Below are 21,754 nucleotides of genomic sequence, written 5' to 3'. Positions count from 1 at the left end.
TCTAACATGAAGCTTCAACTCACAACCCTGAGATCAAGAGCTGCATGCTCTATTAACTGAGGCAGCCAGGTACCACCCACCTCCTCAATTTGTCTTTGTCTTGTTATTGTTAGTTTTACCATGCAAAATTTTCTTATTTTTAGGTAGTCAAATCTATCAATATTTTCCTCTATAACTTCTGTGTTAGTCAATTAGAAAGGCCTTTCTCAATTCAAGATTAAAAAGGAATTGCTACATGTTATCGTCTGGTATTTTCATGGTGTCATCCTCCCTTTTGCTCTCTGCGTTTCTATTTATTTATTTGGTTGTTTATTTATTTATTTGATAGAGAAAAAAAGAGAGAACGTGTGTGTGTGTACACATACAAGAAGGGGGAGTGGTAGGCAGAAGGAGACTCCCTACTGAGCAGGGAGTCCATGCAGGGCCAGGGCTCGATCCCAGGACCCTGGGATTATGACCTGAGCTGAAGATAGAAACTTAACTGACACCAAGGTGCCCCACACTGGGTTTCTCAATCTAGTTATGCTTTTTTCATGTCTCAGAATTTTGTAGGAGCTGCTCCAAAACCAAAATTAAATCTCTCTGTAATATGTTAAATCATCCAGGCTTTTTTGTAGCACCTATTAACTGTAATTAATTATTTGTGTAATTATGTACTCAATGGATATCCTCCTTGCTAGATTAAAACCTCTATGAGAACACACACCCTAGGCTTCTTGCTCACTACTATAGGTAGCCTTTTTCCCAAGCACAGTGGCTGAAACATAGTGGCTTTATACATATTTATTAAATAAATGAAAAATAACAAATTTAATGAAAAATTCTTTTCATATACATCTAATTTTATTTTTTTTGATTGTTAGTTCTCCAAGTAACTGATGACTTACTATTTATTCTGCTGAGCAATCTATATAATCAGGAAAGCAATGTTTCATGCAAATGACTTTTACCAGGTATCTTATCAGACACAGATCTCCTAATAAATTAATAAACTGTATTCTGACTTCTAAACTAGTTTATTAATATGGCTAAGGAGAATCAAATCCCTAAACCTTTACTTCTGTTAACAGAACATAAAATTGGTCTCTAAAATACAAACCAGCTAGAACTCACTATAATTTATTTCTTTGGTATTATTATGAATTAGAATCAGCAGTAAATACCCAAACAGGTACACGTTAGCAGAACGTGAACTCATATTACTCTCCTGACCAATACAGTATGACCACATTCAAACTACTAAGTACAACTCACCTCTTGAAAGTTATGTTGAGTGAACTTGTCTGCTATCCTGAGCAACTCACGACATGAATGTGTGTCAGCAAATGCCCGAATGCCCAGGCAATTAGAAGGATCTAATTGTCTCTTTAAGAATTCACAGCAGGCTTCCTGTATTTCTGCCAGCTGAAGGAGGCAAGCAGCTGGCAGAAGGGTCTGAACATTGCCCTCTTCCACAGTTATCTGGGAGGTATATGCAAAGTCAATCAGTAGTTCCATAGCCCTCTCATCTATGTCTCGGATCACTACTTCTGTCTGACGGCTCTCCGCCAATTCTCCTGTAAACATAGCTCGGAAGTAGGGACTACAGGCTGACAAAATGACTCGATGGGCATATATCTTCTTAGCGCCCACAACTAGCACCACATCGCATAGCTCCCGGTGCTTTCTCAGAAGGTTAATCACTTCCAAGGTTTGTCGAGGGTGCTTGTCTGAGATATAGGGCATGCGGGCAGGTTGGGGAACCCCTTCTGGCAGTTTATTGGGGTCTCCAAGGGTGCAGCGGCTTGTTACATCCATTCCAGTCTCTCCTGGTCGAATGTTGGTACACCTACAGGAATGGGGGAAGGAAGGAAGAAGAGATGATGGCAATATTATTAGAAACTCACTCTTGCCATAAAGTATTCATCAGTAAAGAGACAGGGAAACCTGTGGGTAATCAAGGGAGAATTAAGATCCCTAAGAGCATCCATTCTAAGAATGCTAGGACTCATAAACTTCCTTAAAGTCTTCTGAAGAACAAACATTATTAATTCCAAATCAGAGCACTTTGACTATGTACTCCTATATAATAAATGATAATTCTTTTTTCATCTCAAAAGCACTCAGATTAGACTATCTTGGGCTACATCTTTTACAACTACCTGCAATACATTAATAAAAATTTATGAAAAAAACTTTAAAAATTTATTTACTCTTGAGAGACAGAGAAAGAGAGAGAGAGTGAGAGAGAGAGGCAGAGACACACAGGCATTGGGAGAAGCAGGCTTCATGCAGGGAGTCTGACGTGGGACTCAATCCCGGATCTCCAGGATCAACACCGTGAACTGAAGGTGGCACTAAACCGCTGAGCCACCCGGGCTGCCCCTACGAAAAACACTTATAAATGATTCTTTTTCTGCACAAAACAGACCTGTGGACTTTAATTACTTAATCTGGTTTAGCCAAAATATTGTTACGTTATTTTTATAAGACACAGAAATGTTTATTTCTCATTATCATGGATAATATTCTCTCAGGTTCACCATAAAAGCTATAAAATATAGCTCATGCTGCATGAAAAGATCAGAAAAATGAGGCCAAGGACCCCCAAATTAACTTTATATGTATTACTACATTTACTTATTCTAAGATACATAGTTTTCACAGTTTATACAGGCTATCACAGTGGTTCTAAGTAAAAAACAAACTAAACTTAAAAAAAAAAAATCACAAGCATGTTGCTGGGATGCTATAGATAATTGCTGATGGCCAGACATAATTCAGGACATTCTTTGGTCTGTGAAAGAGCGGAAAGCTTAGAATTGAACTTTGTGATATTGAAGAAAACTTAGGATCAATTTATATGGGTAAATACATGCTAGACTGTCAGCTAATAAAAGCTTTACATACCTTTAATGTAATGTTTACACTTCTAAAAAGTTATTAAGTGAGCCATTTGTCTTATAAGCAAGGAAGTATAGTAAATAACTGTAATCACATTAGTTTGTTTGTAAAAAGGCAAAGAATCAAACCAAATATTTTAGAAGCCATTCCCAGGGAGAAATGAGTTAAAGTTCTCTTCTCTGCATAAGTTTTAGTCCAACCAAAGGTGTCTCAAAATATTTTACCATACCTTAAATTAAGATTTCTTTTATTCCCCCCTTCCAAGTCTAACAGCTGACCCTTGGGTACTATGGCTACTCTGTCACTAGCGAGCATAAAGTTTCAAAGTATACTGTGGAACCGATGGACCTGGGTTGAAATGCTAGTACTCACAATTACTGGGCAAGTTACTTAACCTTTTTAATTCTGTTTATTTGGCTTTAAAATGGGTAAGTATCTACTCCCTATAGCAAAGATGAAAGGAGATAATGTATATAAATGCTTCTAGCTCAAGACTTAGTACATGTTAACAATTTTAAATTTTAGCTGCCCTAGTAATAGAACTATCTACATTCCTTTCAGAGAAGGTGGTTATGCTTAACTATATTAGAAATTAAATCTGAGGGCAGCCCGGATGGCTCAGTGGTTTAGCGCCTGCCTTCAGCCCAGGGCATGATCCTGGAGACCTGGGATCGAGTCCCATGTTGGGTTCCCTGCATGGAGCCTGCTTCTCCCTCTGCCTGTGTCTCTGCCTCTCTGTGTCTCTCATGAATAAATAAAGTCTTCTAAAAAAAAAAAAAAGAAAATCTGAGTTGATATGCTTCAATTAATATTTAAATAAATTCTGAATAACAATAATCCGAAGGGTCTGGATTGAAGTTTATCTTAGAAATCTTTTCTTCACAGTTTATGAACATTAAAGTGGTAAAGAAGATAGCAGGTGAAATATTTTTTTACTTAGTAGTACTCTTAAGAGCCTCTGGACAAAGATTTTGTTAGACTACTTTGGGACTAGAGATATTAAATCTGACAATAAGCCTCATTCGTTTAAAAGTACTACATACGTTAGGGTGTGTGGGTGGCTCAGTCAGTTAGGTGTCCGACTCTTGATTTCAGGGTTGTGAGATCAAAGCATTGCATTGGACTGTGTGCTGGCATGGAACCTGCTTAAAATTCTCTCTCCCCCGCTCCCTCTCTCTCTCCTCCTAATAAAAGTACTACACACGTCCAATTATTCCTACCAAATCAGTCAGAATCAATGAAGGTTTACACTATGATTACAAAAGAAATGTATGGGTCCATAAATAGAAATTCCTCACTTTACAAATAAATAATTTTCTAAAGGTTTAATTTTATGTTGACTGTTTGGAGGTTTGTATTTTTCTACAGTAAGAGTACTATAAATGAGGGCTAGGTTTAGTTGTAAAATCAATTCAGTATGTCACAAGCAGCACTAAAACAATGAAACAGAAGAAAAGAAAAAAATATTGGTATGCATTCCCTTTAGTTAAACATGTTTTAACTCTGTGTTGCATAAACATATAAATTTATATACATTTGTATAATTGGGTCCCTCTGTAGGCTGTATGTTATATCAAATACGTTTAAAAGCTACTGACACAGAGTTCTGACCTGAGTTTTGAAATCCTAAGACACAAGAGCCAACAGGAACAACAAGAAGAAAAAGAACATCTGTCCTTTGGGATTTATTTAGAATTTGCTGTTGGTGTTTTTGGTGGCTTTTGGGTGGGGTGATGACTGGAACTCAGGAAGCTACTCTTACACAAAGACTCTGGAAGTCTGTAAATTGGGCATTTTAAATATATTTAATGATGTGTTACCCTAACTATGTTAAAGGACACACTCTTGAGAGACTGTAATAATTATTTTCCTTTGAAAAGGGATCTGAAAAAAAGGGGGGATGGCAGCTCTGTAAATTTCTCAAATTTGATACATACCGCATCATAGGATCAGGGTATATATGTGTTGTTAGTAAATTTTACATGTTAATGTTCTCCAGACGTCTTTAAATGTGAAAACCACCCTTCCTTGCTTGGTATAATCTGTCACCTAGATTCAAGAATGGAGAGAGATTTGAAATAGGATGGATCATCAGATCATTTAGCATAATACTTTTCAGATGAAGAAACTGATTTGGTAAGGTGACTTGCTTAAAATCATGAAGCTTTCCTTTTAGTAGCAGAGGAGGTCTCCCTGACACTTTCAGATCAACCACAACTATCTCTTGGGGCACTGTAAATATTCAGTAACTGTGACTGATGTGAATGCTGGGTTGGGGAAAGAAGAGAGTTTTAGAATTATTTAACAATTCAAAATAAGATTTTCAGTTTTTTTCCTTATGGATATCCAAATTTCTGTATAATTCTTTTTTAAAAGCCCAGGAAGTTGCAATAAATGCAGATTATTTTGGTCCAGTCATCATAAAGAACTTCATCAGTTAACTATCAGAAGAGTCAAATATCTTGGTAAGATGCCTACAAAATGAATGTCAAGCTTGAAAATAGCATAACAAAATTGAACCTAAGTCTTTTCCAGCTAGAAAATACTCAGATGGTCTAAGAAATTTTCAGAATTATCTTTAAACATTTCTAATAAAATACAGTCAAGGGTTTATTACCTTTTAAAAAGGTATTCCAGATAATATATAAGAGAAGCAAGTGTATACCTTATGTTCATATTTCACATGTAGAAATTCAGGTGTTTACTAGGTAAATACCACAAATTTAAATTGACAAATAACTGTAATGAAGATATTTGCATTTTCATAACCATCAGGCTCTATCTACTGACATGCAGAGAAAAGAGAATCTATGCCCAAGATGGTAATTATTCTTTTTAACAAATATTTACTAATTGCATATAATTTACAAAATATTTAGTTTGAACTGAGAAAAATTCAAAGGAATATATAAAGTCGATCAGGAAATCTAACTGTCTAGAAGGGGAGATATATGAATAACCAGAGAGAGAGGGGAGCCAGGGTACAAATTGTGGTCAGAAAGGCAAAAATCAATAAGGTATTTGTTGATCCTGGAACGATCCTACATCTAATTGGCATAAGCTATAAGGTTAGTTACTTTAAGTGTATGTATTTTTGTTGTGAAGCAGGAATATTAAATTGGGTTATTCTGGAACCTAGGTGAAATATCCTATACCCATGGTCCAGATCATTATATTTCTGTTCCTGATTCTATACTCACTAAGCAGTCATCTGATGAATAATTCTTTTTTTTTTTTCCTGATGAATAATTCTTCCAAAGATATCACCTTATTTAAAAGGAGGGTGTAGGTGGCTCCCACATTCTGATCACTGGGTTTTAGGTTAGCCTCATGTGAGTCTCACAGACTTAATCATCTATGACTATACTGAGATAGTCTAAATATCTGGCCTGCAAAGGACAGTATCAGTTTACTATCCATAATGCTATAGCACCAAGAACTACAGTATAATAAAACACCTATGTTGAAAGAGCCCCTTGAGAAGGAAAGAGGAACAGAAAAGGACATTTTGGGGGAAAAGAAACTACATTTACATTACAAAGGCACAACCTGAAAACGAAGAACCCAGCTGTTCCTTTCTCCAACAGCAACCTGTTTTTCCCAAGTACTTATAAATGCTTCTTTACCTTAGCCCACAGGTGATTCTGTATTCTAGAATAAAAAAATGTTCATAATTCCTGACATCTAGTAGAAACAGCACTGTTTATGCTTGACAATTTATAGACTGAAAAAAAGTGAGTGGTTAAAGAATAATTTTTACCACCTACATAAACAATCAAGGAAACTTTTAATCACACTGTTTAAAGATGCCTTGTACGTAGTAGATGCTGAAAGAATAAATCACATGGTTAACAGCAGTATAATCAAGCTTCTTTAAAAAAAAGAACCACCATTAAAGACAAGATAAATTCAAAAATTCCTATTTTAATATTCACATTGAATGTTGAAATGAAAACATTTTTGTTGTAACCATTATTATGTACATAAACATAGTACTGTTGAACTCAGATATAAACAATTTTTTATTGTGCCTATGTACAATATGGAAGCTCATTTCTACATATCTATCTTTTCATTAAAAGTATTGCACAGCAAAAAAAAAAAAAGTGCTGTTACTACCATATTAGCATAGATCCTGATTTTTAATAATGGCTAATTTCTAAACTCTTATCAATGGTCTAGTTTGCAATCTTGCAAAAAATCTTAAATGTGGTCATTTGGAGAATTCCTGAATTCTCAGAATTCCATCCTCTCAGCTCTCTATACACATTCTTAGGGGAACTCATCTAATCTCATGGTTCCAATCACCCTATGTGAGTGGCTAAAAGAGCCTTATCTCCTGCTTGGATAAGTTCTTCTGAATTTGAATCGATATGAATGTTTCTTATCACACAAACTAAATAGTCTCAGTGACATATCTTTTTTTTTTTTTTTAAGATTTTATTTATTTATTCATGAGAGACAGAGAGAGAGAGAGAGAGAGAGGCAGAGACACAGGCAGAGGGAGAAGCAGGCTCCATGCAAGGAGCCCGACATGGGACTCGATCCCGGGTCTCCAGGATCACGCCCTGGGCTGAAGGTGGTGCTAAACCGCTGAGCTACCCGGGCTGCCCTTTTTTTTTTTTTTTTTTAGCTTTTATTTATTCATTCATGAGAGACACAATTTTGCCAATTTATATTCTCTTCTCTAAACAACCTGAGTGATCCTGCAGAAAAGTCAGATTGTGGGGGACCTGGGTGGCTCTGCTAGCAGACTCTTGGTTTCGCTCAGGTCATGATCTTAGGGTCATGGGACCTGGCCCTGCACTGGGCTCCATGCCCAGTGCCCAGTCTGCTTAAGATTCTTCTCCCCTTCCTCTCCCTCCCCTCTGCTCTTCCCCTCTTCTTGTGTGTGCGCCCTCTCTCACAAATAAATACATCTTTTTAAAAAAGCCAGATTATACCACTCCTCTGGTCAAAATGCTTTCAACATTCATAGTAAAAAACAAAGCATGTAAGGCTTACCAACATCTACAGGACTCTTCCCCTTGCTAACGCTCTGAATTTATCTCCTACTGCTTTCCTCTTGCCCATTATTCTCTGGACACACAGATTTTTTTGCTATTTTCTGGGATATGCCAGACTTCTCAGAGCCTTATTCCTTCCTCCTGAAGGGTTCTTCCCCCAAATATTCATGGAGCTTATGCATTCATTTCTTTCAGATCTCTGCTCAAATGTCAACTTATCAGACCACTGTAAGGGCTAAGGACAGGCCACCTTAAGATGGGCCACTTTGGCATGAATATTATTTTGAGTTAAAAGCAATCCAAACCCAGCAGACTCAGAAAAAGCTCTTAAATCCCCCTCAACTGCCTGCTTTATCAGAAGAGAGCTATTAACAGAGATTTCTCTTTACCTAAGAAACTTATCTACAAATTAGGGTACCCTTGTCTTCCAAACATCTTTCCCTTCTGCTAACGGTCTTTCTCCCCCTTGTACCCTCAGACCCTACCCCTCTCCTTAGCTCATATAAGTATCACATTGCCTGACTATCTTTGGAATTTCCATGTGTGTGTGGATCCTTACAGCAGGCTATTAAATTTTACTTCCTCCTATTAATCTGCTTCATGGTTAATTTGAGTCTAAGTCCAGCTAGAAGCATCTTGAAGGGCAGAGGAAATCCTTCCTCCCCAACACAATGTTATATGAAATAGCATCTCTTAATTCCTACCATTCTATACCCTTTATTTTTCTTCATAAATATATTACCTACTGATATATTAGCTTTCTCCCCCAAATAGAATATAAGACCCATGAGAATAAGCCCCCCCTCTTTTTCTTTGCTCACTGCTATACCCCAATACCTGGATTTAGTGTTCATTAAGTGGTCGTTAAATGAATTCAGCTTTTCTACCTGCCAAAATAAACTATACCATCTGAAGTCTTATTGAATTCTCTTGAAACCAGTTTTGTAACCAGGCAAACTTATAGCTAGGTTCAAATCTTACTTCTATCATTTATTAGGTATAATCTTGGGCAAATTACTTAACTTCTCTCATCCTCAATTCCATTATTTGTAATGTAGGGATAATCACATAAACCTTACAAGGACAGTTTTGGAATCTGTCTGAATGTAGGTCCTCTGACTTCAAAGTCAGTGCTTTATTATCCCAAACAGTCTTGGGCAACTGGATTGAGTATTTGAAATAGAAATGACTCTGGCAATCTGATTTATGTGGTTGTTATTCTTAGATGGGAGGAAAAAAAGTAAGCATACTGCCACATGGCTGGACCATATTGCCTTTTTAGGAGAATGAGAAGAAATGAAAACAAGGATTACTGGTAGACTGAGACTTTAAGGAGTAACTAATTTTAAATGTCCTGAGAAGTAATATATAATTCTACTTTTTAAGATTTTATTTATTTATTCATGAGATATACAGAGAAAGAGGCAGAAACACAGGCAGAGGGAGAAGCAGGCTCTCTACAGGGAGCCCAATGTGGGACTCAATCCCAGGACCCCGGGATCACGTCCTGAGCCAAAGGCAGACACTCAACCGCTGAACCCCTCAGGTGTCCCCAATTCTAGCAATTTAATTCTAGAAGCCATATTTAATTCTATACACTAAGTTATTTCTCCTATGGTTCTATTGTTTGTAAATGTGTACTTTTAAAAATCTAAGTGCACAGCCTCCATTATTCTCATTACATCCACAGCATTCTAATGGCAGAGAAGTAGGGGGTTTTTACATTTTTCTGGGCACCTTCAGAAAGGAAGTTATAATAAGGGTCCTAGAAATAGACTGTGTTCACACCTTGTCACATCTATATTCACAATTTCTTTGTTTGGAGTCTGATGAAATAAATACTCTAAAGATTGGGAGGGGGGGTTGGATGGTAAATTGAGGCGTGAATTGGTCCCCAGGACAGAACCCTAGGAAAGGTTTTAATTAAATCTTGAGGCAGCAAGCTTTATTGTCCAAGTAAAAATTCATCTGGAAAAACTAGATCTCAAATTATTTGCTTTTACAAATTATGGCTTTCTATTTCAATACTAAACTAACGACATCACAAATACAAAAAGAAACTGAAGCCAAATAACATTTTTATTACCTTAATTTGCAAGATTAATCTACATGTATTTTAAGGTTGAAGGAGGCAAGTAAAAGGATTACTCTGAACTCTATCTACAGTTAACAAACTAGGGAGACCAAATAGAGCTTTTGCCCTCTCCTACAAAATGACTCTGTCAATTCTTGGAAAGAATCAGTCTTTCTAAAGTGAAAGGGTATAAGATCTGCTCATAATAAATTTAGCAAATAAATTTTTTATTCTTTTAGCACTGATGAAAAGCATAACTTCAAGATAAATTCTAATATCATATTTTACCATCAACTCTTTCAAACTTTAACAGAACCTTGATTTTGTTCTTTTACCAGCCATGTGCTTCAAGAAAGATGACCATGCCTCCCAGTTTTTAAGGATGAATCCTGAATTGTCTCAAATCAACTAACTGATGGTATGTTCTTACCTAAACTGGTCATCAAACTATAGGAACAGACTTAGATTCCATGATTTAGGGAGTTTCTTCTGTAGGGCATTAACAAAGAAAAACAGAGCATTCTACAAGATGGTAGTGGGATGGAAGGTCAATTTGGGGTTAGGATAAAGCTGATATTCCAAAAGCTACATTGGAGAGACAGACAGAACTTGGGTCCAAGATGCTATTATCAAGCCACTGTATCAACCAGCCTTGGAGCTGACCTCTACCTCTGGCCTTCCTGTTATATAAATAAAAAGTTTTCAGGTTGATTAAATCAGTTTGAGTCAGGACTTTCAGTCCAAAACACTCTGATACCAAAAAACATGGTAGTTAAAATGAGAAATAGGAAAATCAGCGACATATTCTAAATTTACTAACCACCCTGAATACAGAAATTTACCCTTGCTTTGAACAGTCAAATACTCTTCTATCTAAAAGGTCTTCTTCCATTATTATCAGATATTCTAAACATAGTATTGATAGATTTAAAATTATGGCTTGAATTTGTGGCCTTTCTTTCAAAAGAAGTGACAATGTGAGAAGAAGATACTGTTCCTATTAGGCTGTTATATTAACTTTCCAATATTGTGTTTCTCTGACACCAGATGTACAGGGGTGTTTGATAAAAATGCAGGCTCTTGAGGTACTAGAGAATCAGAATTTCTGGTGGCATGCCTCTAGAATCTGCATTTAACAAGCAGGTAATTTTAACACACATTAAAGTCTGACTAATAATTGGCTAATAAAATTTTAGTAATAAAATAAAATCTCTTTTTCAGTGGAAATCAGTTTTTACAAAAGAATATATTGACCTACATTGAAGGGAAATAACAGAGTGGAGAAAGCAATAATTTAAAATGCAGCTATAAAGGAAACAGGAAAAAGTAAAAGCATTATTGTCAAACACATAAAATAAAATAAAATAAGAAGGACTCTTATTTTTACCAAAATGTCAATTAATCTAAAAAACCCTGTAAGGCAGGCATCAGATATTATGGAATCCGTTTAAGAAACTATAATTACTATATTTGAATCGCTACATATGGTGAGAAGAAAAAAATTGCTATCAATTATTGTTCTTTTACATTCTGGGGAAAAGAAAAACATTTATTTCAGAGACAGATGGTGCTTTGAGAAAACAAGGATTTAGACCTTTTAATTATAAAAGGCAAGTTGAGGGATCCCTGGAATGATAAAGACCATCATAAGGGTTTTGCCTACCAGTTTCGGTTTGTTTCATTTTGAGATTGAAATTGAATTTGAGTAGCATAAAAATCAATTTGAGTATCAAAAAAAGAGTACAAGGAGAATTGTACTCTTAGTTCACCACAGTCCCTATCATTCTTTGTCTTATGTGAAGCTGTGCCCCTACGTTTATATGAACTACCTAAAGATAGAAGATTTTGTTTTTTAACCTCTGTAGAGACACCAGGATTCTGACAAAGAGACTAAACTGCTCAGTATAATAAAGTAACAGTACTTTAGAAGTAAGAAAGAGAATTACAACAGAAGAGAAAGGAAAGGGGGACTGATAAAAATGGTGGCAGGTTGTGATCTAAGGAGAGACAGCCAGTAAGAAAATGATGAGTGGCCAAAAAACTCCATTATCCCTAAACTTTCAGTAAAAAGCTGAGGTATTCAATGGCAGTGGTCAGTGAAGGTAAAGAGACAGTGGGTATGGAGTATTTCTAGAATAAAGCTTGCCTGTGAAAAGAAGAGACACACAGTACTATGTCAGTTTAAAGTTAAGGAAGACTGGAAAGTGATATACACTGATATGAAGAACAAGAAGGAGGAAGAAATTTAAAAATATAAAAGAGAGAGAATAAATGATGGAATAAGATCCTTGAAGAGTGGGAGTGTATGGAACCAAAATAAAGAGGAATGACTCTTAGACAAAAGGTAAAAGGGCTTACATAAGAGATCAGAGGAAGGGAGAGGTGGGGAAGATAAGGGGAAACAGATACATTTATTCTGTGGTAAGGAGGTATCAGAAGCTTGGAAAAGTTCATACCCGATGGCCCCTATTTTTTCTGATAAGTTGCTGTCAGTGGGAATAGTGACAGGATCATGAGGAATGGGTGAAGATGTGACACAGCTGCTGTGGAGAATGAGTAAGCATTACCTAGAGACGTACAGAATTACTGCAGGAGAACAATGTCCGCTCAAATAATATTACAGACCTGATTAGAGTAGCACAAATATCCCATGGCTGGTTTCATCCAGCAGTAATCAACAGTCCGAATCAGGGAATATAAATGCTTGCACTAATCAAGAGCTGGGAAATGCCACGGACAACCTCAAGAGCTGTGATGGCTAGAAAATGGTTGAAGTGGTTGCAGAAGTGAATTATGCAAAAACAGAAGGGGCAAAGGCATGTTGATTATGACTACATCAAAGAACTGATGGAATGGGCACTCCAGAGGTTATGATCAGGAAAAAAGTTATGAGGACTTATGATTTCAGAAAGAGTTGTTCTCAGTAAGAATGAACTGCTGAAGTAAATAAAGGTCAAAGTCACAAGTATTTAGGTAGTTGAGGAAATGTATGCTAGGTAAGGGGATGAGTAATTTCCATGAATATCGATATCTCTTAAAACAATAGTAAGAATAACCAAATCATGTGCAGGTAGGAAGCATAAACCAAAGAACAAATTAGATATCTTAAATATACTTCATATTTACCAAAGGAATGGTACAAATTCTGGTACCTCCCTAAGTAAATAACATTCCTACCCACCCAAAATTTGTAAGTCACCTTCAAATTTCAGGGCTATCAGGTCACACATTCCTCAGACCTTCTATTCCAAAAGTAGTATTATTAACTGAGGAAAGAGCCATCCTCTGTAAGTAGCTAACATAATTTGAAATCCAAAACAATAAAAAGTTTAAAAAAACATAGTCTCTGCTTCTAAAGCACTCATAATCAAGTTTTATCTTCTAGTCCAAAGACTTGAAGAATCTTTTCTTAGCCTGGAATTTTGCTTCCTACCTAAATGAACATCTCTCCTTTTATACTTCAAAAGTTTTGTTTTAATTTGGAAATTAATAGCATTCTCTTAAAAAAAAAGATTCAGGGATCCCTGGTGGCGCAGCGGTTTGGCGTCTGCCTTTGGCCCAGGGCACGATCCTGGAGACCTGGGATCGAATCCCATGTCAGGCTCCCGGTGCATGGAGCCTGCTTCTCCCTCTGCCTGTGTCTCTGCCTCTCTCTCTCTCTCTCTCTCTGTGACTATCATAAATAAGTAAAAATTAAAAAAAAAAAAGATTCAGCTTAATCTTTTTCATCATTTAAAGTCCTAAACACTTGAATAAGAGAGCAAGCTACAGTTATGAGTATATGAATCCTTAAAACAGAAGTACCATCCCAAAGTGCCAACTCTGTTTACTAGAAGGGCACCACTAGCACTACATTGCATACCTGATTCCATACCAGAAAGCAGGCTGCTAACTCCTTAATATGAAAATAGGTCATAAATGCTTTAACCATAAAATATCTCATCACTGCTTATTGCATAAAATGATTGCCAGTATTGGATGCCTTGGTCCAGCAATCAAGGCAAGATGAAGATGGAAGAGCATGCAAGCAAGCTAGTCTCCCTTTACGTCAGGAAAGCAAAAGCCTTCCTAGGATACCTCTTAGCAGCTTCTGGTGACATTTTATTGGCAGCATTGTTATACAGCATCCCAAAATGCAAAGAAGATGACGATACCAAGCATAGTATTTCATTTTCTTGTTTCTATGTAATAAAGAAAGGAAGAAGAAGTGTTCAGCAAGCCAGCCTCAAGTGCATACCACACCAAAGAAGAGTCAATCAAGTAGGTGTATCTTATGCTACTATTTTTAAACATACACTTTAGATTGACTAAATAGGAAATTCTAAAGATAGGAGATCTGAATGGGATTTTTAAAAAGATTTTATTTATTTATTCATGAGAGACAGAGAGAGACAGAGACAGAGACATAGGCAGAGGGAGAAGTAGGCTCCCTACAAGGAGCCTGATGCAGGACTCGATCCTGGATCCTGGGATCATGCCCTAAGCCAGAGGCAGATGCTCAACCGCTGAGCCACTCAGGCATTCCTGAATGGGATTTTTTTTTTTTTTTTTTTTTTTTTTTTTTTTGTCATTTGAGGTTGAACTCAAGGAGAAGCTCATCTGATCTTCACCATGAGTGAAAATTATCAATAAAAAATCAAGATACAATGAAATAAAACAAAACCCAAACAACGTTAAGCTTCTTATGTATTTTAGAATCTTTACTGGCTTTTTTTCTTAGGCCTCACCTTAAACACCACTGGCACTCCTTGAAGTTCTGTCCTTGGCATTCTCCTTTTCTGTTCTACTCTAATTCATTCCTACAACTTCAAGAATCTTCTGTGTACTGGTAACACAAATTTTTTTCTTTTTTTTTAAATCTCTAGTCCAAACTCCTCTCTTCTGCCCCAAACCCATATTCCATATTCCAATTACATGCTGGCTATCTCTACTTGGCTCTTTCCTAGACAACAATCTTAAAGTGTATAAAAGAGAAATTATTGTTGGCTTACTGAAACCTGTTTGTTCCTCTTCCTATATATATATTTTTTTTCTCATCAGGGCAGCACCTGGTTTCCCAAGCTGAAATCTCTCTCTCTTTTTTTAAAGATTTATTTGAGAGAGGAAGAGAGAGAGAAGAGCAGAGGGGAAGGGCAGAGGAAGAAGGAGAAGCAGACTCCTCACTTAGCAGGGAGCCTGAGGCGGGACTCCATCCCAGGATTCTGAGATCATGGACTGAGCTGAAGGTAGATGCCTAACTGAGTACCCAGGTGCCCCCTAAGCTGAAATCTTTAGAGTCATTTATAGCGTTATCTTTCCCTTACTTATTCACCAAATCCTTCTGATTAAACTCCATTCCATCCTCTTCTCTCAATCCCCACTACCATAGATCTACTTCCAGTCCTTGTCAGGTTTTATCTAAACTACTTTCGGGATCCCTGGGTAGCGCAGCGGTTTGGTGCCTGCCTTTGGCCCAGGGTGTGATCCTGGAGACCCGGGATCGAATCCCACGTCGGGCTCCCAGTGCATGGAGCCTGCTTCTCCCTCTGCCTATGTCTCTGCCTCTCTCTCTCTCTGTGTGACTATCATAAAAAAATAAATAAACTACTTTCAATAGCTTTCTTTGCCATCATTTCTTCCCTCTTTCTAGTCCATGCCCTATCTTTCCAAATATCAGCACCAAGAACAAATCTGATTTATATAATAATGTATACTGACTCTTAAATACCTACAGGATAAAGCCAAACCCTTTCCCATGTTTGCAGCCTAATTTTCTATAATTTTTTGTTTCCACTTTTTTGCCCCCACATACTTTACACTCCATATATACTTACCACTCCATTCATATCATATACTTGTAGGTATTCATGTCTTTGGGGGTGAGGGTGGGGCGCATAGCTGTTCCTTTTGTCTATGGTGTCTTTAATTAACTTCCTTCTTTAAATTACTATCTTTTTTTTTCTCCTCCCCCTCCCCCCCCTTTTTTAAATTACTATCTTTTAAAGTACATTCTTTAAAGCAAATCCTTATCCTTTCTAGAAGATCCAGCTCAAATATCGCCATCTTTGTGAAGCTCTCATCTCTACAGAGCAGACGCTCCCTTCTCTATTTTGTGTCTCTATTAAAATTCTATTCATGTTGTATTATGGTGTCTATTTACATGTCTTTCCATCCCTTCATCTGTATGTATGCAGCATACAGGCATTTAACAAGTACTACATAGATGTTTGATGAATGAATAAACTAATTCCTAATAAAATCCGGCTCAGTTTCCTGTTTATATATTTAAGGAAAGAGGAAATAATTACATTCCAAAACGTTTTAGTACCTCTAAATGAAATAAATGGTTAAAAATAGTATCTTGGGAAATAGGCACATTTTTGGTGAGACTACATATTGGTATAATCTCTAAGGAAGGAAATTTGTCACTATCTACCAAAATTTAAAAACACACATACTCTTTGGGCAGTTCTACATCTAATAATTTATTCTATACATACACATTTGGCCAAAAACCACTGACAAGGATAGTCACTGCAGAACTGATTGTAACAACAAAATAACTTAAATTGTCTCTAAAAAGGACTGGTTAACTATTGCACCTACAGACAATGAAATGGTATATAACTATTAAAAAGAATATTGTGGGCATATATGTATTTGTCACAATCTATAAAATAATGTGGGAAGTGAAAAAATAAAGAATGTGCATGATATGCTGACATTATTGTTTTCAAAAAAGGAGAGATATTTTATATAAATTGCATATGCATCATAATGTCTATGAAAATGAGTAAGAGACTGTTTATAGTGGTAGCCCATAAAGAAGAGAAATGAGAGCTGGAGTTGGCATTGGGAGCCCAATTTTCACTGAATATTTTACTGTATCTTTTACATTTTTCACTCAATATCTCACTGTATCTTTTAAATTTTGTATCTGTACATATTATGATTAGTTAAATGAATACAATGAATTTTTACTAATGAGATGTCAACCAATTTCACAAAACTTTATAATTATTAGAATACTTTTAACCATAGTTTTCAAACTTTCTCTGGTTCATATTTTTTTGGCATGGGGGAACACAGGGGAGAAGACTGCATATACTGTGTAGTCATACTATTCAGTAATCATTAGGTGCCAGGGCTACAAACATATAGAAGACATGAGACTCAAAGAGCTCACATCCTAGTAGGGAGAATGAACACGTATTCAAAAAATCTTAATATAAAGTTATTTCTCATTCAAACCTTCTGCATTAGCAGCTAAATGTAAAACCAACATTACTTCACAGAGATTGCCTCTGTGGCTGGAACAGCAAAAATGACGGCCCAACAAGGAAACGTGACTTAATGTAAGCAAAGGTAAAATTAAATCAGAGAGCAATGGGTAGGCTGGGCTCTGGCCAAGTGATGCTGATGAAGAAAGAGCTGTAGTTTAACAGTTAATGTCACCAGAACTTTCCAACTTGATTTTGAATAACTGGAAGTATTACATAATAAAACAAGAAAAAAAGAGAATAGGTATGAATGATTAAGCAAATATTTTATACAGAAATTATTGATAAACCAAAAACATTCCCACGCTGTGCCTTCCGTTTTTAAAAAATAATAGGCTCTTATTTTAGCAATTATATAAGATATGACATTTACGGCAGCTGAGGAAGAGAAGCAATTAGTGGTTTTTGCAACCATGATAAAGGATGAAGTGGTAAAACATTTAATATATGTGTTGTTCATTTCTTCATGTACTTTGCAGCCAAATATTATTTCTACATGGAGTTAGATACAAATAAGATAATGACATTTGTTACATACATCACATCTTTTCATCTGGAGATCTCAGAGCATTTGCAAGTATTCATTAGTTCCCAATATCCTGCTCAGATACATTAGAAAAATAAATTGGGGCACAGAGTAGGCTAATAGCTCAAGGTCAATCAAAAAATCAGTAACAGGTTTGGAAAAAAGATAGATATTCCAATTCTTGCTTCTGGTTCTAAGTCATAAGTCATACACCCATCATGAAATGTTTCTTCTCTTAAAAGGGTTTAACAGAACTGTTTCTCTTTGATGTTAAATAACAAATGATTACATACAGTTCAATATATGTAAAATGAGTTTAAAGAACAAAGAAATAGAATTAGGCTGATTTTGATAAGGACTCTAGATCTGCGTTAGAAACGATTAAGAAAAAAAAGTACTAAATTCTAAAACTGGGAGGGTTTATGCTTGTCTATATTTTTCTTACATTCTGTTCTATTTTTCTACGGGCTAAGTTACTACGTCCAATACCTTTTTTAGTCCTTCAATAATCTTTCCTGCAATGCAGCTATTTTACAACACAGAACAAATGTATTATTGATCATCAATCAAATAACCAAAACCACAATTAGATATATAGTACAGTGTGTTATAAATAATTCTTCTTCTTCTATGGCAACTGAACCTTTTACATTCTTTATGGAATCAAAGACTAATGAACCCATATAGAATCAAAGACTAATGAGCCCATATAGAATCAAAAACTAATGAACCCATATAGTATCATACATATTATACTTAATGATTATTTATCACAATTTACCATGCAAAAAGGAAAGTTTAAATGTTCATAACTACATAAAATTCAGAACGCCCTTTAGAAATTTAGTACTATATTAGACCCTTATTTAAAAAAAAGGACTAATTCCTGATAATAATTTTGATTTCCTTTAGAATGAGAATCATAGCTCCAAACAGAATTTGGTAAACTTTGAAACCCTTTAAAAAAAAAAATTAAATGAAGTCCTGAATTATTTACGTGCTGAATTTCAATCGGTGAAACCGAAGGTTTTCCTCCTAAAACCTACCTGCGCATTGGCTTTCCTTCCATGCACCATGAAAAGTACCCTTCACCACACTCTAAAGCCGAACCTAAGACAACAGAAAAGCAGTCACTTAATTTAAAAAAAAAAAAAAAAATCCGATCTTTGCAGTAACAACCCCTACACAATCATTTCGTTCAGTGGTAAAGAATTTTAAATTATATTGTACCACAGGCTTTTGCTCATAGCATGACCTTTATGTAGTGTCTTGACGACGACGACCCTTCCTCTGGATACAGAAAACGCTTACACGTGAAGGTGAGGAAAGGCGCGCTACACGGTCCCGGTTGCCAGATTCGTCTCGTCCCTCTCCGAGAAGTGCTTCAGGACACTGAACTCTGACCTCGTCGTCCAGTGTAACTACAGAACATTCACCAGATACCCACACGAGCACCGACACGACAGCTCGGAGGCGGGACACGCGGGCTTAACAACCGATCTGAAGCTTTAACTTGTCCCGAAGTGACAGGAGCAGGGGGCGGCATTTGCCTTTAAAAACAACTCCGCCTCCGACGGCCGCGCAGCACCAACACCACGGAGCCGCTCCGGGTCCAGGCTAACACTCTCCTTACAAGCCCTCCCCTCAGCGCCCAATACAATGTCCACCACCTACTTGGCAAGATTTCGCTAGGTCCCCGGGGTGAAACGGGACGCACGGTGCGTGTCCATTTCCCTCCCCCCGAATGCAGCCCGCTGGTCCGGGAGGCTGTGCGGGGTGCGAAGCCCAGCGCCCCCACCCCGCCCCCCGCGCCCCGGGGTAGGGCCGTCTGTCAGCAGCTCGGCGCCGTCTAGCGCCCCGCGAGGCCCAGCCCCAGCGCCCCAAGAGCCCCTTCTCCGCACCGACTGACAGGCGGCGGACGAAGCGCGGCCCCTTACCCCACCTGGCAGCTCAGCAACTTAGGACAAGCTTTGCAAAGCCAGCCCGGGGCGCCGTCCACTGTCCCCTGCTCTAAGGCGGCTAACTTACCGGCTCTGTCACTTTCTTCTCTGCCGCCGCCCCCTCAGCCTCCTGCACCCGCCGCCCCCTCGCTGCCTGCTCCGCCGCCGCTAGCGCCAGCAGGATGCGGATCCTCGAGCTATTTCCTCCCCACCCCTCTCTTCACTTCAGCAGCGGAAGTAGTCCTGTTCCTAAATCATTCCCCGTGAAACCCACGTAGCCTGCCGAAAGGTTCCGGGGCGCCTCAGGAAGTGGCCGCGCCCTCGGCTGGGGATTCGGATAACCTCCAAGGCTGCCTTAACTTCGCGTCCAGTTCCTCCTAACCCGAGCGTGATCGCTGTGCAAGTTCTCAGCTCATCTGGCCGTGTTTGAATACTGAAGCCTCCTCCTCTCTTCTTTGTTTTCCATTGTTTTCCCCAGCAGAAGGCAACAGAAAAATGAGTGCAGTCACCAAAAGCTAGGATATATTTGTGGCTGGTGGGTCTCCCATTGCACAATATGGGCACAATATGTGGATTGCATGCCTGGTGCATGCGTAGGCAGTGTCGACCTACTATGTGCAAGCTGCTGAGGATACACAGCCAAATCAGAAATACAGCTGACCTTCCAGGTTTCCCACGGTTTAGCTTTCAAGATTCCAGGGCTTTATCCACTTTACCAAAGACAAACAGATTAACTGGAGAAAAATAAAAAGTGTTTTGTCCAAATGCCTTATCCAAACATTTAAACACTTCTTCTGGGAACATGTTAGTATTAAGGGGAAAAATTCCTTTTCAGTCTGCCCTTTGCCTGATTTTACCAGAGCACACAGCTATCTGATTATTACTATATATTTAGAAAATAAACCAGTGATAGGGTAAGGGATACAAGATCAATAGTATCAGTGAAAGACGGTTGCTGGTTTCCTAATAACTTCTAGGCTTAAGTATGAATTTAATCAGGTTTTCTTTAGATATTCTTCACATGGGATTGACATGTTTGTCCAGTTGTTTCTGAAAAGGAAAGAATACCCTTTTTAATTAGGTTGTTGTTTCTGAAAAGGAAAGAATACCCTTTTTAATTAGGTTGAAATGTAGGGCCTTTAGATCCAGGCACTCATAGTTTCAAATCCTGGTCCTGTGGCTGACTGGCTTTATGATCTTGGCTAAATTCTTAATCTCTTAAGCATTAGTTTTCTTTGTGTAAAAGAATAATAATACCTTTTTTATGAAGTTGTTGGAGAAGTAAATGATAATGAGGATCATGTTGTATGTCTGGCATTTAGTAGGCACTCAACAAATGTCAGTTTTGTTTCTTCTTCCTATGCTACTTACTTAAACGGGCTTATTTGTTAAATGAGGCCCTATTTCATGCCAAATACTACTCTAGGCTTTGGAAATACAGTCATGAATGAGATAGACAACATCCTAAAGCTCTAGTGATCATTTACGTGTTGTGGTGGTTGACTTCCTAACATCCTTTCCATTAAGACTACTTGGTCTAAACCATCTCCATGCACGTGATCCAACACTGACTAATGAAAAATCAGAGAAAATCTAATGAGGACTGTGGAAAAAGACTTCTTACCAATTTTATTTTAATTTTTTATTGGAGTTCAATTTGCCAACATATAGCATAACACCCAGTGCTCATCCTGCCATGTGCCCCCCTCAGTGCCCATCACCCATTTTAGAAGAGATATAGGAAGAGATAGCATCTTTTCTCTCTGGCCATTGTTGTGTCGCCTGGAACCAATGCAAGCATTTTGCAACCATGAGCAAAGCCAGAGGAGAATAAAGTTAGGCAATAAAGATGGTAGAACATAGAGAGTGAAAGAATTTAGGTCCTTGAATGTTATTTTTTTCAAAGGATTTATTTATTTTAGAGAGAGAGAGAGCAGGGGAAGGACAGAGCATGAGGAAGAGAGAGAATCTCAAGCAGACTCCCCACTGAGTGCAGAGCCTGATGTGGGGCTCTATTGCATGACCCTGAAATTATGAGCTGGGTCAAATCAAGAGTTGGATACTTA

At 37.6% G+C, this 21,754-nt stretch overlaps 1 protein-coding gene across 4 annotated transcripts in view; it reads right to left on the bottom strand.

Moving 5' to 3' along the window:
- The window catches only part of KLHL20 (kelch like family member 20), a 55,299-nt gene extending 35,360 nt beyond the window's left edge, over positions 1–19,939 (bottom strand). The window contains exons 1-4 of one of the 4 annotated variants that reach the window (XM_072733053.1): positions 19,777–19,939; positions 18,795–18,858; positions 4,821–4,932; positions 1,255–1,828 (exon numbers count right to left, since the gene is read on the bottom strand). In XM_072733053.1, the coding sequence (XP_072589154.1) occupies positions 1,255–1,828; positions 4,821–4,828 (582 nt within the window). In that variant the 5' untranslated portion in view covers positions 4,829–4,932; positions 18,795–18,858; positions 19,777–19,939. Of the gene's footprint in view, positions 1–1,254; positions 1,829–4,820; positions 4,933–18,794; positions 18,859–19,059; positions 19,274–19,776 lie in introns of those variants that run through there. The other 3 variants (XM_072733051.1, XM_026001271.2, XM_026001273.2) reach the window with 3 other exon arrangements.
- Between the last annotated feature and the right edge of the window lie 1,815 nt (positions 19,940–21,754).

This window comes from Vulpes vulpes, chromosome 13 (genome assembly GCF_048418805.1).
Source record: "Vulpes vulpes isolate BD-2025 chromosome 13, VulVul3, whole genome shotgun sequence".
NCBI classification, from domain to species: Eukaryota; Metazoa; Chordata; class Mammalia; order Carnivora; family Canidae; genus Vulpes; species Vulpes vulpes.
This window is presented reverse-complemented; position numbering and strand designations above follow the sequence as displayed.